Consider the following 18,925-nt stretch of genomic DNA (forward strand, 5'->3'; position numbering starts at 1 on the left):
TATCTTCGGAAATGGGGGAGGTTCTGGATCCCATCCCTACAGTATTCCTACATCCTGAAAGGCATAAATTCACACAGCATGTTACAAGAGGGAAGACGGGACAAAATCCGGACCCCTTACTCTAAGAGTCAAACATGGCATCAGTCACATCTGTTGCATTCCAGTAGAGCATCGTGATGTTTCACTTGGAGAAGAAATCATTGACTACCTGGCGAGTCTACTTTGCATTGCCTCCAACTTGGAAAGTATCCATTGAGAGCGGAACTGACTATACCCTGCGAAGGCGGGATTACATATTATTCCTCTAATAGCCTGAATCCCTGTAGACTCTTGAACTCATTGTTGATTATTTCTACGCTGTACTGCCTAGATTTCTATACAATATTTTAATCTTACATAGAAAGGAGATTACTGACTTCCATAGAGGATTTATCATAGAGGTTTATATCAGTGACTATCCATTCGAGACATTGATAAAAGACTGTATCATATCACTCAAAATCAGACAAGATCATCAACCGAAGAAGGTATAGGATACCACCTCACCAAGAAATACGCAAACTAAGAGACCAAAGAGTACTCGGAAGGGTTGTATAGAAATCTCGGCAGTCCAGATCATTGTGCATCAGCAAGATGATGAAATTCTAAGAGATAAAAATATATAATTCAAGCTTCGATCATGTACAGTTTTCAGTCAAAGAAGAAGCAAGCCGGGAATTAATTTATGAAACCTTAGAAATTGGTTTAATTTTAAGATTACCTTGTAATCTTACAAGGTAATCTTATCCCTTTCCATTTTTATTTTCATATAGGTCTTCCACCGCAAGTAAATGAGCTTTTCATAAACTGTTTTTTGATCAGTTTTTGTTCTGTAGAAGTAAAAATCCACGTCTTAGCTGGTTCCTTTTGCGCTCAATTACTGCACCATGGTAAATCACGTAGCATATATCAATTAGTCGCGTAAGTGCCTCGTACTTTCCTAGATAATTCGTTTCTGTCCGATTCCGTTACCAAAAAAGGGTGGTTACAAGCTCGCCTTATTTATGTCGCGTTCTAAGTAGGACAACGACTTCCAACGGCGCGTTCATTACTTACCGAAACGATGATGCGTTGTCTGATAGCTCCACTGCTCCGAACATCTCTGCCCTTTTGTGACTTGCTGCCGTTCAATACGAACAATAGTCCTGCCGAGCCTACCAAAACACCGAAAGGTGATGGCCATAACAGTCACGTTCAACTCTGCTGCGACTTCCTCTTAACTGCTCTCAAAAATCTATGATAATCAATAATATCTGCAGAATTCTAGTTTTCGTATGAACATTACGTGCAAACAGCCTTATCCATATTACCAGACCTCGTTGCATTATACGTAGGTCACATCTTGACGTAGATTAAACTAGTAAATCATAGACTACAGAGAAAATATATTCTCCACTGAGAAATTATCTGGAAATTGATGGATGATCAAGAAGGAGGTTTATTTTCTAGAGTCGGTGTTTTAATATGAACTCGCATTGATGTTGATTCGATAACTAGTACGAAGGTGGTCTGCAAAGTTCTCGGCCTAACAATTGAAAAACGAATTCATAATTTCAAAATAATTTTTATTTTTCAACATCATCTGCCTTAAGACTAATACATTTATTCCAGCGATGCTCCAGCGCCGTCCCTGTAGTGGTTCTCAGTAAGATCTGCAAAATACTCCTCTACAGATGCAATCAGCTCTTGATTCGAAGAAAACCGCTGACCAGCGAGGAAGAGTTTTAGTTTTGAGAAGAGATAGACGTTATAGGGAGCCAAATCTGGGGAATAGGGTGGATGTTCTAACAATTCATAGTGCAGATCCCTTAATTTTCCCATTGCCAAAACATCTTTGTTGGCAGGTGCACTGTCCTGATGAAAGATGATTGTTTTCTTCTGCAAACCGGGTCTTTTCTCACGAATTTTTTCTTCTAGTCTGGTTAAAAGATAGGAATAATATTCTCGGGTTATGTTTTACCATTTTCAAGATAATTAATAAACAAAATGCCTTTAGCATCCCAAAACACGACGCCATGAACTTTCCTGCTGACGGAATCAACAGAGTCGATTCCGTCAGCATGATCTTTCCTGCTGACGGAATCGACTCTGTTGTCTTCTTTGGTGCTGAACAACCGGCTTCTGTCCACTGTTTTGACTGTTGTTTGGATTCTGGTGTGTAATGGTGAATCCACGTCTCATTCATAATAATAAATTGACGCGAAAAATCAGTTTTATTCTTACTAAAATGCTCCAAGCACTGTTCAGAGATTTTCAGGCGAGTGCGTTTTTGATCTGCTGTGAGCATGTGCGGCACCCATCTTGCGCAAAGCTTTTTCGTTTGCAGTTCTTCATGCAAAAAATATCCTACACGTTCTTTCGAAATGCTTATGGTCTCAGCAATGTACGTTTAAAGTTGGCAGCCCATTTCTTAATTGTCGAAAACGAAGGAGAAGAGTGCCCACAAACTTTTATGAACTTCGAATGAATTTCTTTTGGTGTTAAACCTTTTATAAAGAATTTTATAACAGCAAGGTACTCAATTTTATCCTCAAGGGATACGGACAACACTTTTGCTTCAGACAGCTGTAAAAAAAAAAAAACTACTTGATAGAATGGCTTGCAATTTCACATAGATGCTTATGACAGATGTACCAACTTAGAAGAAAAAAAAAAAATCGTGCCGATAATGTTGCCACCTACGATCGAAGTCGAGAACGTTTCAGACCACCCTCATAAACGATGATCTTCCGTTGAAATAATTTCTAAACTTACATTTCACAAATGCTACAGACAAAAGAGCTCAAATGATAATAATCGGTAAACGTGCTTCCAAATTAAGCCTTTCGGGCTACATTACACTCACCCACTAACGCGCCAGAGGCTAAATGAATAGACAGAATAAATGAAACAAAGCTAACGCCTTCATTTAGCATCCTTTGTTTCGTAGTTTATTCTAGAAGAAATAAACACATTACACGTAAATTATGCAGACTACCAAAGGGACAACTTTTATTTGTTACGTGGAAGAATTCTCCCATCAGCAATCAAAAGCACGCGATCACTCTAGGGTAGATGGCAAGTGACTCATTACTTCCAACAATGCGTACATCGTTATAGAAGTGCCCACATAGTTTCGGAAAAAGAGATAGGAAACAGTGTACAATGCAATTACCTCCTATCTTTTGGAAAGTTTCTGGCGAAAAGTTGAGAAGGTTATTAGGAACATAAATGCAGACGACATTCTACGAACAAAGAGTCATGAAGGCAGCTCGCTGTTAACAAAGAGGACAGTGCAGACTTAGTTCTTTTTTGTTTGTTTGTTTTTCTTTTAATTCTGAAATGTGTTTAGTGAAGGAAAACGTCATTTAGTTAAGCGTGTCTGCATATTGGCAATATGCATCATCTGTTTATCAAAACCTTAAGGCGAGTAATAATACAAAGACGACCATCTTAGGTAATTATTTGATGTCTTCTGGCTCTTACTAACTGAAAGATTCCAGATATAAGAAAATAATGAAGTAACAAAAAGGCTTCAAACACTTAGTTTTCTTATTTAATAACTTTGTCGTGTATAAAAGGACTCAAGACACTCTTTGTCGTAGAATAATCACGGTTTGCAACTAAACATCTCCCCTAGTATCGTTAATTCACTCTCTTCATGACACACGATAAGCTATTAATCTTTTCCTATGTTAGATCAGTCATGCATCTTAATTTAGCACTTCGTCCCCTAAATGCATGTTAATCGCTATGACCCTTCTGATTGGCATACTTACAGTACATGGATTTGCACTCCGTAGGATTTTTTTTTTTGAAAAATCACCACTGCGTATGCCTGTTAACATTCGCTATCTACTTAACACAAAACAATCACTCACCTTCTAATCCCTGCTAGTCATCATTCATATATTATAGTTCATCCGATAATTACGTAAAAACCGAACTTGGATTGCATTTGATGCAGCGTTGGTTCTGTTTTCAGTTTAACACTTTTGTTTCAATAATTATTATATGTTTTACTCTAAAATAATTTGGAATAAACAATTTAGATAAATATTTGTTGTGTGTTGTGGTTCCCATTTCGCCCTTATACCTTACGTGTTAGGCGCCCTGAGCAATAAGCTCAGGCACCTTTTATTCCAGGTTCCTTTCATCAACTCATAGTGTACGTTATCTTTGAGTACTCTTATATCCACAAAAGATATATATCTTTTCCCAGAACACTCAGGACTTCTTTCCTCAGAGCGGTACGGGGTGTGGCCATAAAATAACTTTCCCCTCTTTGGAGGTATCTGTAGCTAAAACCAATAAACGGAATGAGACCAAATTTTATATTCAGACTTCTGAAAGCGTGGGGAGATGAATTCCGCGAAAAAAAAAAAGATTTAGTACCAAAATTCGCCGATAGGGGGAATTTTGGCGCTCGCGGAGCCGAAAGGAAATATTTGCAGTAAACGCAGGTGAAAAGGATTGTACAAATTTTACTGTGCGTGCGTGACAGCAGCGCCACCAATTCCATTAAAAAAGGGATTGGGAACGTTCAGGCAGTTATTCGAATGACTGACGAATTGTGCTCAATATGCGTCCTACTTTGCCTCAGCGTGCTTTACTTTTCAAGTTGTTTTTGTATGTCTTGAAAGAGAACATGAAACGTGGCTGTTATGATCATCCAATCCGACTCCTTACGCTCAGCTGTAGAGTATGTCGCACACCGGATGCAATTTGTTGTACACAAGAATGGTCAGCACATTGAAAATCGTGTATGTGGTCCAGGGGACCCTGATTCTGATGAATAAAACATTATTTCCTGTGAGTTCAATCACTACATTAATTTCTGTGTCTCTCGCAAGTTGTTGTTTCAGTTTAATTATTATTATTATTATTATCATTATAACGCACCACATATCCAGCTGGAATGAGTGACGCGGCTATCGCTTACACCGTCGAAATGTTATTATTCCATTTTATCTGCCTTTGATGTAATTATACGTTTGTTTTCGGTTCCGCCAGCGCCAAAATTTCCCCTATCGGCGACTTTTGTTACTGAATCTTTTTTTCGCGGAATTCATCTCCCCATGCCTTCAAAAGTCTCAATGTAAAATTTGGTCTCATTCCGTATATTGGTTTTAACTACAGATGCCTCCAAAGAGGGAAAATCATTTTATGGCCACCCTGTACATTCCGATATTACGATTTGTCTGCGCTGTATATACACAAGCTGCGGAGGCTTGTGAATGATCCACAAGAGTTCGCCAGCGATTCAAGTTGAGTAGACCTTAAGAATTGCTTCTTCAAAATCTCTTTCTGCTTCAGTCGTTTCCATAATTACACCTTGGCAACATTTGCATCACATTACTAGTTCTTAAAATAGTTAAACAGATCTAAAATTAATATAATGTTTAGATGGTCAAGTTGAGTACTCGAAAAATATTACAAAGCGTGCTTAATATACTTTTATCATCTTGTATTATCATTAACTGCACCTAAATAATGATTACTTTTGCATTACTTTTGTGTACGAGTGTATGTGTGGATTATCATACTATGTTATTATTCCAAATGATGAGAGCGACTGTATTAAGAACGTAATACAAGGGCTGTTATAAGAAATGATACCTCAGTATTCAGGTACATGTGTCTTTAAGTACTAAACCGTGAAATATTAATTTGTAGAGATAGAATTGTCACCAACACACAATGACGCTTGATAGAAATTTGTTTTTGGAATATTTAAACTAATGGTGTGCTGAAAACAGAGATTATTACATGCAGGAGATGCTACCGAAACATTTCCGTAATAGCTGAAAAAGAAAGTGTACACTTCATACCGTTGTACACGCAAGTCGTGTCTGGAGGGTACAGCTTTTTTTTTTCTTTTTTTTTTTTTTTTTTTTTTTTTAATTGTAGAAAGTTGTTGCACAGGCACCACATCATGGAGTTCACGTGATCAACTTTACTGGTTGTTTGCTGTGAACTTCCATCGAATGCCAATTATAAGTAATACTGTTGACTGAGAATTTAGCCTGTAAGAATGAATTTCTGAGCATTTTGCCTTCGCTCTCCAAGAAAGCAATCCATGTTCGTGTTTCGTTGGATGAAACATAAAAGAACATTGTTTTGTTGAAGTATTATAGGCTTTCGTCTATAATTCCAGCTAAACTAAAACCAAACTCGATACAAATCCTTCGCTCTTTTACAGCACTCATTTCTAAAATCGCAGATAAATAAATGAGCGATAAAACCCCTCATTTAAATGAAAACACCGCGAACTATAAAGCGGCACACGAGACGAATTCATAATGAAACAACAACAACACTTAGCGAGCCATCCCGCCAGCTGTACACTACTTCGTGTTAGCCTTTGAACTTTTGGATATTACGTCCGTAGGTTTCTGCGGGTATGCTAATGACTGCGAGCGCGCGCGCGCGCGCGCGCGGCGTGTATGTGTGTGAGAAAAGAAAAGTTTTCCTATTTAGTTTATACTAGTCGGTTAAATGCTTGCTTTAATCCTGGGCAATCGAGAGTTAGCCAGCCAAGAAGCGTTTCTGACATCGGAGATATATCACTAAGTAACGTCTGTGGGTCTATTATCCACCGCCAGGTCATTGACATGAGTGCTGTCGGCATTGCCTCTCTATTCGACTTCTGAACCATATCTGTCACTTTATCTGTCTACCTATCTGGCTCGTGCGTGATCTGACGAATCCCCGCAACTACTGGCTGCTATCAAAGCCTGACTAAATTGTCATTTTGTTACTGTTTCCCATTATTTGGGTCGTTATCGACGTGCTTAGCGACTAGCCAGAACTGGCTTCTTACAGTCGTGATGTGAATGGCAAAGACCGAAGAATGGCAGACGTGAGACGGAGATTGTTTCCAATAGATCTTCGCGGTGTTTATCTACCCCCTACTGCACCGCTTACATTGAAAGTGACTTTTCTATTTCTCGGTCCGGAATACAGGGTATTGAAAAGCATATAAAAGGTCTCAGTAGTTTAAGTGGAACGTCAATCTGCTTACTCGGTGTCCCGCATGCCATCGGAATTGCTATCGTCAACGAGATAATGTATTATAAAATCGCTGTTGGTGTGAACTGTCAATGGGACTGAATATATTGGCAGAATTCCTAACAAAGGTTTTAGAGAAAGACTTGCTGTGCTCTTTCCAGTAATGTTAGAGCCGTTGATACACCACTGACAATCCGGGGATCTCCTAACAGGTGGAACGAATGATAATTTCTTTAATTATCATCGGCTAGATGGTAAACTTTCATTATTGAGGAGCAATTACTATTTTAAGATACTCTACATATCGATTTGGGAAAAGATTTGAAATAAAAAAAATGATTAGGCCCAGTATGCACCAAATCATCATCAACATTGAACCGTGCAGAATAGTATATATAGAAAACATAGTTTCTATGTAATTCATTTTTTCGTAACCCATGAAGATGTCCGTACGCCTTATGAGGCTGCAGATTGTAGAACCATGGACACTACTGAAAAAAATTATCGTTAATCTGACATCAAATTATGTAAGTTAATCTGACAACAAGCAGGTCAGATTAACTTACCACACTAACCAGTCAGGAGTAAAATGGGAATTTAAGTCATACCGAATACAGCTTTGAATTGTATCTCGTAGTTAACAAAATGAATCGTTGTTCCCAATTACTCCATCAATCACAACTCCATGAATCATATTCTGTGAAATATTAGCTCTTTATTTTCTCTTATAGGTCTTGCACATCGATATGTCACCCGCAGAACAACTAATGTAATCATGTGTTACGTCATTGTGACGTCACGAACTCTCTTGTGGACTCTTCTTTCTCTTGCAACGACATTAGCAATGGTAGCTGCCGTGATTACCCCCACATGGTTGATCGGACCACCACGACGATTTAGTGGAAAGCATCCTTCACAGAGAGGGAAGACACCAGATGGTGACCTGTTGATTCCAACTCTAGGTAACCTTATTTCTTTTTACTTATTTTTGCAAGAAAGATGTTTATTAATAGTGTAGACAAGTTGGCATTCGTGGTAGTATTTTATTCATTTTTGTGTAGCTATAAAATGGATACATCTCAAAGAAAGGGTTCAAAAGTATGTACTCTTTCTCAGCACACATCCACGACTCAAAGACAATTGCCAACGAGTGTGGTGTTGGTTTGGGTACTGTTAATGCGATTTTAAAGAGGTTTAGGAAGGCAAGGTACCTTCTGACAGTAAAGGAAAATGTGGGCGATGAAGGAAAACTACACTTACTCAAGATCGTTTACTAGTTAGGAAAAGCAAAACGAATCCAAGATTGTCTGCTGTAGACTTAAATAGAGACTTGGCAGCTAGTGGGTATAATGTTTCTCACTTGACAGTCCATCGAAGATTATTGGAAGAGGGAGGACCATCCACAGACCAAAAAATAAACTGTGGAGGAAGGCTGTGCAGAAAAAGAGGCTTCAGTGGGCAAAAGTATTCAAAGATTATACTGTTGAGAAGTGGAAGAAGTCATATTCTCAGATGAGAGCCATTTCTTTGCCCAAGGAAAGCCGGTACCGTATGTTCACAAATCAGTGGCGGAGAAGTCTTCTCTTCGATCTTCAACAAGCTCCTAAACACCCAGCTAAAAAGATGTTCTGGTGTTGTTTTACACATGATGGTCCAGGATCACTTGCGCCTGTTGACGTATGATGAAAAGTGACCGATTCATAAAAATATTGAAGAAAAGAGTGGTCCCACAGATCCAGAAAGACAAAGACATCATCTTCCAACAGGTTCTTGCTCCATGCCACACTTCAAAAAAAGTGAAAGAGTTCCTCAAAAATCACGACATCCAATTGCTTCAGTGGCCAGCTAACTCTCCTCACATTAATCCAATAGAAACTTTGTAAGCCATAGTGAAAAGAGACTTGGAAAATTAAATTGTGATATAAAGGATAACTTAATACAATCCATTATAAAAGTATGTTTCGAGATGCACAAATAAGAGAAATATGTTCTACGTTGGTAGAGTCCATGCCTAAGTGAATTAATGAACTTATTAGGAACAGAGGAGTACATATAAATTATGAGGTTAAAGTTGGAGTTTAATTTTTGTATTTATTTTCTTGCGAAATTAAAATTTTTCTTTAAAATGTGAGTGCTCGGATTAATTTGTTCGCTACTGTATTAGTAGTCGAAATAATAATTTTAATCATTTTAAGAATGAGTGTGAAGAAGTCTCAGCATAGCTGTAACAGTAACGACAAAAAAAAAACATTTGCCTGCAAAATAACATAGGTTGTGCAATATAATTGATTTGATAGCGTCTTTATGTCATTTGTTTTGAGTTCTTATTGATATGATACTTAAAACATTAGCCAGGAGCGATTTATTGAATAATTTCCCTTACCTGAAAAAAAAAAAAAAAAAAAACGACAAACTAAACAAATCCAATTCAAAGGGCCTAAATTGGGAAATTCACTTCCTCTATAAACAGCAATTGTGCTTTCTGGCCATTAAGGGAAACAACCCTTAACTTCCGATATTACGACTTTCTGATATTATTTTATCCTCTATTTATTACATAAGACGACTCGGGCAGATCCCCTTACTATAGCAAAAAAAAAAAAAAAAAAAAAAAAATCGTGTTTTGCAGGAAAGCTACGGAAGAATTCCGAATTGATTAAATACCAAAAAGTCAACTTTACTTGACGGTAGTCCCCTTTCTCCCGCAGTTATGTTCTAGACGTGCTCCGATACTCAGCGGGCAACCGACAACATGAAAAAAAAAAAAAGTTTAGAGAAACTATGCAGTCACCGTAGACATTTCCAGGGCATTTAACCGGTTATGGGATAAAGGTTTACTTAACAAACCACCTTCCTTTGATCTACTTTCTATGCGTTATAAGTGGCTTCCTCTCTTCAGAGTTCCCCACATGTGACATAAAATGGCCTTCTCTCACTTGCCTCGACTTTGGATAGTTTTGTTCATAACATCATACTTCATTCCACTTACTCATCCGACAATTCTTGCAGCATTCAAACATCTACGCTTTAAGATGTTCCACGGCAATGCATTAAACTCTGACAAACAAAAAAAAAAAAAAAAAAAAAAAAAAAAAAAAAAAAGTGGGGGGGGGAAGCATCTCACCTCAATGGCTGACATTCACCTCTGGCATTTATTAGCACAAACACATCGCATCCATAATTTTCTCAGTCTCCAAAAAAAAAAAAAAAGTGTCTTTTCCGGTCAGTCTTTAAAATCTGAAGCTACTACTGACTGTGTACAGTCACAAGTACGAACTTTAGAATACTGTTCCCACGTTTGAGATCATGTACTAAAAACCTCTGAATTTTTCGCACTTTCCAAAAGACTAGTTTGTTAATTGGTGTCCACTCACAGGGACTTTCTCTAACTGCAGTCGCACATACGATCAGTTACTAATATAGGCTTGTTTGAGCAGGTCGCATCTTCCTAAAAATAATGGTTATATTTTTCTTCTCCATAAGGAATCCCACGAACCTTACATCCAAATAGTTCCTGGAATTCCGAACTAAGTTCATCTCTCCGTCCGCTATTCAACTAAACTGTCTCGTATATGGATGTGACATCTTGTGGTGAAGCTCGTGTCTTCTCTCCCAGCAAAACAGATATCGCGCCTGTCGAGAACACATCCAGGATATATACCCTGTTCATCGCCTTAGATGCGGCTGGCCTGATTCACAGTAGCAACAGCAGCTACATACTATAGACCCCTTTAAAGTAATTCAGAGTTTAATAACAAGTAAATATACAAGAGTAGAAACGCAGAAGGAATGGGTTTGCAAAAATAACGGTTCTGTTTTTTTTTTTTTTTGATGGTCTATTAGTAACTTTAGTTACAACTTCCAGCGACCTCTATCAAGTGACAACATTCGACGTTCGCTTCAGTCGTGCGTGGCTATTTCCTCTAAATGGGAATTCCACATGTGACAATAATGGGAATGTCATTTTCTTGGACAAATGACCACAAGACTACGGATGGATGAGATAGTGTTCTTTGTTACGATCTCTAAGAGACAAAACGAACGATCGATATAGAAATCGGCTTTTTCCCTTCTGAAAGTTACAATGTGGAACTTTGTCGTTAGAAGTACAATGACGCCTACAACAATCGAGTCGCGATGTTCATTTTGTGAAAATTGCACCGAAGCAGCCATTAGATCTTCATGTCTCATTAGGGATTTCCTCAGTTGGGAGGTTCAATTGCATTACTGAGGTGGGGGGGGGGGAATAGTTTCACTGTACAACAGTTTGTTATTTTATCAGATTTTATGATACGCCGATTCAGTTTTCTTTAACTTTAACCTAAGTAAATAAAATTAAGTGAACATATTGGGAATAATAAACAAAAATTCACCACTGATTTGTATAATGATTGATCACATGTTTTATATGTGTAGGTGTCTACAATGGATGCATAAAACTTCACAACTTCGATCAGCTCTTCACCGATAACTGTGCCCCTTTTGTTACTAGTTTTGGGATGCCTTCGGATGATTTTCCCAATTTTTGGAAGGCAGCATTAATACTGTTTGTAGTTGGACTGGGACTTGTTGCTCTAAGTGTCGTCTCGTCGGTGTCTTGTTGTTGCATCCGCACCTCAGTCAGGAAATGCATCTTTACCATTTCAGGAACCGTCCAAGCCATTGCAGGTAACGTTGATTTCTGCGTTAGTTTCCATTTAATCATATTTTTCAGTCGTAAAATAATTATTTCATTCAAAATTTGCCTCTTTACAAGTTTGTATAATGTTTGAAATGTTTTTTTATTTCTTAATTAAATTTTTTTAAAAAAGATTTTGTTGATGAACTGTTAAACCTTTCGTTACAAATTTAGCGTTCACATTTTGCAGTTTTTTTTATCTATAATTAATCGACATTTGCGAAAAAAAAAAACAATAAACATCACCTATTTCCCAATAGATACTCTCAAGGGGTGCACTGGATACTAAGATAATACTGTATAATTAAGTTCGCTTTATTACCAGCTTAATATTAATCATTTTCTTCCAAATTAATCTGTTATTTGTCGTGTCTCCAATATTATCAAATCTTACATCTGGGTCTTCTAAGGCATTACTAATTACATCAGTCCGCAGAAATAAAACTAATTATTTTTAATCCATCATTTAGCAAAATCTAATTTTAAAAAATACGGAAAAGCAAAACATGACATTAATTTATCATTAAACATCATACCGTGTGACGGCAACAGCTATTATTAATAACAATAAATAATTTACCTGTCCTTAGTAATTAATTCCCAAAGAGGTAGGGCAGATATTAGACTTTTTTAAATCTGTCTCTCAGTTAGTCGATCCTGAGCTGCGATGTTGATGTTGATTTTCCTTCAAGTACTCTTGTTATCTCATTGAAACACATTTAAATCTTTACATTATTAACAGAATTACATTTTTATATCATTTATTTAGAGCAAATTAGGAATCCAACAGATCGTTGACACACTACATTGTCGAATATCTCAGGTGGGAAGTCCAGATGATAGTAAGAAGAAAGAAATTTATTTATATTAGCGAGTTCAACATTATCAGTAAAATCATTGTACAAATTATCACAATTGCATTGCATGATGGGAATTTATGAAAGATAATATTATTGTAATGACGATTCTAAACGGTATCCTGGAAGATACTTGGGTAACTTTTTTGAAGATAATTCTGATTTGAAATTTGTAGTAATTAGTCGAGAATTTAATATCGCTTAATCGTATAGCATGGTGTAATTTCCTGAGTATCTCGTTTATTTGAAATTTCGCTGCATAAAGAGCCCACATGGATTGTTAAGGTCTCTGTAGGTGAAGATCGTTCGCTGGTTCACTGGAAATGCATTTAGCATGGAAGATTATATAGTAACTCCAAGCTTCTTGGCCATAGTTGTTATTGTAGCAGCTGGAAGTATACAATTGGACCATAAATGATTATTGCTTCACACAAAGGTTTATATACCACAATTAAAACTTGGAAGCTAGCGTCCTGCTTTCAGATGGACCAAAACACAAAACACATGTGGCAATCATGAAGCGAAGAGCTGATGTGCTTGTTAATAGCAAACCACAAGGAGCAACGAAGTATTATTTAAAAACCCTGAATGTTCATATGCGTTTTTTTTAAATATTTTTTCGATTTTTCCAGTTATATATAAGGAGATTAAGTCTTCTCTTGGTGAGTGTCCACTGATTTCCAATATAACTAACGGAAAAATCTACTTGAAGTCTCAAATTTCAAAATGACAAGTTGAGAATGCATCATTATTTAAACGATTCCTGTTTATAATTATGCTATTTTATACAATTATTATAATCGTTTTATTAAAATATTACGACTGTTTCATAATTCAGAATAATTGTTATCCTCAATAGGTTCCGAGCGGATTAAAAATTATTTTTTAAAAAATGCAGGCTTACGCTGTTTTCAAAGAGAACTTCAAAAATTGGTCAGATCTAAGAAACGCAACTGTTACATTGTATTTTGATAAGAAATTGCCAACTCGGCACTTATAAAAAAAGAATTGTGTGTACTACGAGTATACTCGAAGAAAATCTGTGAATGTTCTTGTTCGGGGCGTTTTAGGGAAACATTTCACGAAATTCTCTGTTTGCGAATTCAAGCCGAAGAATTATGGATAATGTCAAGACACTTCCTAGTTTAACCTCCTGGATTTCCTTTGTCAGGGCAATAAAAGGATTCAAGTTTATAAAAAACAACAACAACAACAACAACCAAGACTATCGTTCTGATATTAACAGAACCACAAACATTGAACTCTATCAAAAATCATTCGAAGTATCTCTTAATGTGTAAGTTTCATCTATCTTTATATGCCATTCCTCTGTTTGTTTTTGTAAATAAATGTTTGCAACTGTTCAGATAACTCGTGTTCTCCCATTCTTATTATAAATTAATGCATTTATTATTATTATTATTATTATTATTATTATTATTATGACACCTGCAATATATCATGCGATGAAATCTTTAATTTCAATATTACTTGGCTAGTCGATGGTAACAGAACAGAAAAGTTGCCAGATTTCAAAGAAAGTTCTATCTCGTCTCAACTCATGTCTCCTTAACTATCAGGCTTGATGGCCTACCACGGACAAATAACTTGACTTCATATACACCTAATTTATTGCCATGATACGACGGTTGCGTACTATCTACCTGGTCGATGCGATCAAAGCGTGTGTTTTCTCTGGGTTAGTTTGGTGGACTGAAAATCGGAGTTTCTTGCAGGAAAACCCTGCCATCGTATGACACCAACAAACTCACCTTCAATTGAAAAATTTAAATGTTCCTTGATTCCCAAACGGGATACATCTTTCGAAGAAAGGGTGTCTTTGCTGTGAGAGAGAGAGAGAGAGAGAGAGAGAGAGAGAGAGAGAGAGAGAGAGAGAGGAAAAGAAAGAGATAATTTGATAGAAAGAGATAAGAAAAAATTTTCCAGTCTTAGAATAATAAAGTTTATTAAAGTTAAAGAATATTAATATTATTTAAGATGCTGAAATTGAAATTTTTAAGATTCACGAGATAACATAAATTTGCAGTCAAGATAACTATTGTATTGCTTAACAAGATTTTTCCTCTCGACAAATATATGCTTAATTAGCCTTAGAGAAATAAGCATGAAATTTTATTGAACTGGTTTAGCCGAATTGAAACCCACTCTCAGTTTACACGTGAGGTTGAATCCACTGTCAGCATGGAGATTTGTGAATGTGTTTAGTAGATGAATTTCATCACCTCGCGTGATGAAACCACGATCGACCCCCTACTTTGGAGGCATGAAGTGGCTTGAAAAAATGCTGTTTGGTTTCTAGAGAAAGATGTTGCGATTATGTAGCCATTAGCCCACACTACCAATACTAATGTACCTTTTATGGATGAGATTCGCATTGGAAAAAAAATGCTTTTCAATTTGAGAAACTTTTCAATATTGTGCTGGTATTTGTATGAGTTATTTTTTCAAGTTGTTTTATCGTTTCAGGCCTTTTATTTATCCTGGGACTCGTACTTTACCCTGCAGGGTGGGGAAGCCGTCGAGTGAATGTGGTATGTGGGCAAAGAACTGAGCCTTATCGCCTTGGAGACTGTACTCTAGGTAAGATACACTTTAGTAAAAGTAAAATGTTAAGACCTTGTTAAGACGCGCGCACACACACACACACACACACACACACACACACACACACACACACACACACACACACACACACACACACACACACACACACACACACACACACACACACACACACACACACACACACACACACACACACACACACTAAAATAATAGTGAGCTACTTGAATATTACTTATTGTAGTAACAGAAAAATATATTCAATTAAAAAACCAGAAAAATTATTTTCTTTAGTGTGGCTAATTTTTACATGCCAGTTGGGGATGTAAAAATTCGCTATTTGTGCTTCAAATGACTGCTAAAGGAATACTACCAAAGCGAATGTTATCAGCAATGATCTCATCAAATAACACACGTATCAATTAATAATTCTTTATAATCCTTTCACATTCCCAACACGTTCTGACCCTTCCTAATTATACTGCTGAGGCTGCCTCTCACACTACAGTCCATATCGCAAATTGTAGAAATTTGCTCGCCTATGGAATGCAGTTACCGAATGTAACAAAATGAAGTCTATGCACTTTCTCTGACATCAAATCTTCAACTTCACTTTCTGCCTAAGTAAAGCTCGTGATATGTACAAAGAATTACGAAACAAAAAAGTAATCAAAAGCTTTTCAATGGTGTACAAATCTGATTTGAATCAGAAATTCGACCTTTTGTAGAAATCAACTGCTTTTGGTCTCCAACCAACATGCTGTGAATTCAAATCCCACGATGGTATTCCAACCCATCTTGCTAATGGGTGCCCAAATTGACTCAAAATAGTTCCATATTTGGTCTCTAGAGCATGATTTATCCAGATTGCCCAATAATGCCCTACAGGGACACTACAGATTAACAGTTTTTTAAGGAGATTTACATTAAAAATAAATGAAAACTTTCACCTCTTTTGCATTCAGGCAATTCTTCGATAACAGCCTATCAGAATCAAAAGCGAGCTATTGGCATCATATTCCTCCTCAAATTCTACAGCATGAACCAAGGAAAATTTCAGAAATACCATACCTCATGTTCAGTTTTTCCATTTGCCAGAGAGAAAAAGAGAGAGAGAGAGAGAGAGAGAGAGAGAGAGAGAGAGAGAGAGTTGAAAAAGCTGAATACTGCAGCTTTTCTGAACCCTGATAGTACCTAAGTCATTGTTCTCAGTTTACAATTCATAGTCCCATTGCTGCTAAATGAATAACTTCGATTTAGAGACCCAATAACCGATTAATTTTTTCACTTCGTCCTTACCAAGATAAATCAGGAGCAGATCATTAATAGACAGTATATACGACCTAGAAGCGTTTCATCTAATTAGTGATTCTACGAATTTTTCTGTTGTAGGTATTCTGACACTTTTCAGTTGAAATACCATCTGTAATTTTGTTACTCGCAGTCTGTAAAAACTCAATTACCACCAATATTTTCCAGTTAGTCTAAAACTACGTGTGTTTATGACAAATTATCTTTCATTTTACCCAATTCACAAACTGTTTGATAGCATGCCGAAGCCAGTCTTTATGTAAATACATTAGTTATTTCATAAGTCAGTTGCATTTTTTTATTCTCTGCATGGTAGTTTCATGAAAACTATAAATGTATTCATGTAGCCATTGCTTAAGTTCGACATACTGTAATTTGACATTAACATGTTGTCGCTGCTTCCAATCGAATATTGTTAATTTTTTTCTACTTTTTTTTTTAGGCTGGACTTTCTACCTGGCCATCGTAGGTACAATTGTGACTTTTATCTGTGCACTTTTGTCGGTACAAGCCGAAATGTCTGCCTCTAGCAGTAAAGTACAAAGTCGGATTTTAGAGGGCAAAAACTTCATCTGTCTCCTTTGACCAACCTCGGAATAAAAATGATTTCGAAATCGAAATAATGACCGCCAAACAGAGGAAAAACTGGATGCAATCAAAACGATGTTCTGACCAGTATTTTATACAGACATTTGCAGATTGAGAGCAGGAACCCTATTTCTCCGAAATAGCCTTTTTTACATAAGAAACTGTAGAAGCAGTCTGAAAGTCAAAGTGTAAAACTTAGGCGACAAGTAATTCTTTTCTCGCCGAGTTTTACGAAAATGGGTAGTTCATTTCCTCAAATGTTTTTTCACCCCCCACCCCTGTGTGATGAAGACAGTATGTACGAGAGTCCTTGCATCGGAATCTATACCACAGGGATAATGAGGATTTGTGCCAATTCGAAAGTTGCTACAGTCAAAGGATGATCCGATCACACTGTCATAAGAGATTCTTTCTCTATTTAATGCATTTTCTCTGTGTTTGTTCATGTAGGTATTCGCTGCTGTTGTTGAAAAATCAAAGGCCACTTCTAATATCGCATTGGAAACACGAGAAACGGATAGGTTGGCGAGTAGGATCAAGCAGAACAGGTTATAATACATCCATACTGTACGAGTACGCACATACACATCCCGAATGAGAATAATCTACAAGTAAGTAAATTTGTTAGCGACTTAGCTTCCAAAAACGTCACTCTCCCCCACTCGTGTGTGTGTGTGTGTTTCAGCAGCATTGCTAATGGCAAGGTGATTGAACGCCGATTGTCAATGAAGTCAGAGTATGAGTAGCACATTTTGTCTGAAGTGTTCTCTGCACAAGCTTTCGCTCGCTTCGTTACCAATATTATCTGAGATTTAGAGCCTAGCATTCTTACATTTTCTTTGGAATGTTGTACGCTAAAATTTAATAAGCACTTATTCTGTAAAATAATTATTCCAATGTCACATCACCTAAAAAGTTAGTAACTGCTTCATAAAAATCCTTGGATAGCTTTAAAAAAAAACTGTAAAAATTGCAAAACAAATTGCAAGCAAAGCTTATTAGAATCGAGCTTGATGATCAATTTAGACTGTTTTGTTCTTTCTTTCAGAATATCCAAGGTATAATTAAGGTAGATGAAAGCCTCTAGTTATCCAAATATTAGTCAAGTATATTTATTTCTAGTTTTTGGTTTATTTTGAGTGATCTCAGCATCAGCAGTCTCACAACTTTTCAAAGAACAAGTAGTTCCCAGGTTTTGAGCTGAATTCATGTTAAAAACGAAGCAGTTCCATTTAGCAGTGAACTAACACTTTATTGAGTAATTCATAAGGCAGCGTTTATGTTAAATGTTTTATTTCGATGTTTTTATACGAGTTAAATGAATTCCTGTAAAGTTTGTTGGTGTGATGTATACTTCTTTGCCATTACACTGACAATTATCATAAGCAATTGAATCGAAAAGAAAACCATTTCTTATCACAGCATGGTATACATTTCCATGTGATTGATCTGTCTTTTTATTCCTTCCAAAGACTTTGTTTTTATTCACTAACGATTTCTCAGGATTGCGCTGAATTTTTATTCCTTCAGCAACACTGTTGAACTTAAACAATCATGATTTTTAAGCATACGACAAAGGACAATGTTTTTTTTTTCCTATTCATTCGAATTAATAAATATTTTATCTCTCCTTGTGTGTTATAATATATTATTAAAAAGATTACACTTACGTATAGTTTTGTTTCATGTATGTATCTTTATATCATTTAGCGTATATGTTTCTCAATCCTACTCACGAAGAGGATTTTTAAAAAGCAAAAGTCATTTTCATTTTAATATAAAACTATTACAGGAGACTGCGTCGTGGGAAGCAGCACGGATGAGGACTTGATATGATAATTATTTTTCAAGAATCGCATTTTAAACATAAAAAAAACTT

The 18,925-nt window shown here is 36.6% G+C and overlaps 1 protein-coding gene across 1 annotated transcript in view; it reads left to right on the top strand.

The window, feature by feature from the left end:
• LOC150096383 (LHFPL tetraspan subfamily member 2a protein-like) overlaps positions 1-18,676 on the top strand; it is a 69,263-nt gene extending 50,587 nt beyond the window's left edge. Inside the window, exons 2-5 of the mRNA XM_090409109.1 lie at positions 7,761-7,991; positions 11,446-11,697; positions 15,052-15,165; positions 16,901-18,676. Coding sequence (XP_090265235.1) covers positions 7,805-7,991; positions 11,446-11,697; positions 15,052-15,165; positions 16,901-17,043 — 696 coding nt within the window. The 5' untranslated portion in view covers positions 7,761-7,804 and the 3' untranslated portion in view covers positions 17,044-18,676. The remainder of the gene's footprint in view (positions 1-7,760; positions 7,992-11,445; positions 11,698-15,051; positions 15,166-16,900) is intronic.
• The last annotated feature ends 249 nt before the right edge of the window (positions 18,677-18,925 follow it).

This window comes from Typopeltis vanoorti, chromosome 19 (genome assembly GCF_054136105.1).
Source record: "Typopeltis vanoorti isolate ZY-2024b chromosome 19, IOZ_Tvanoo_1.0, whole genome shotgun sequence".
Classification (NCBI taxonomy): domain Eukaryota; kingdom Metazoa; phylum Arthropoda; class Arachnida; order Uropygi; family Thelyphonidae; genus Typopeltis; species Typopeltis vanoorti.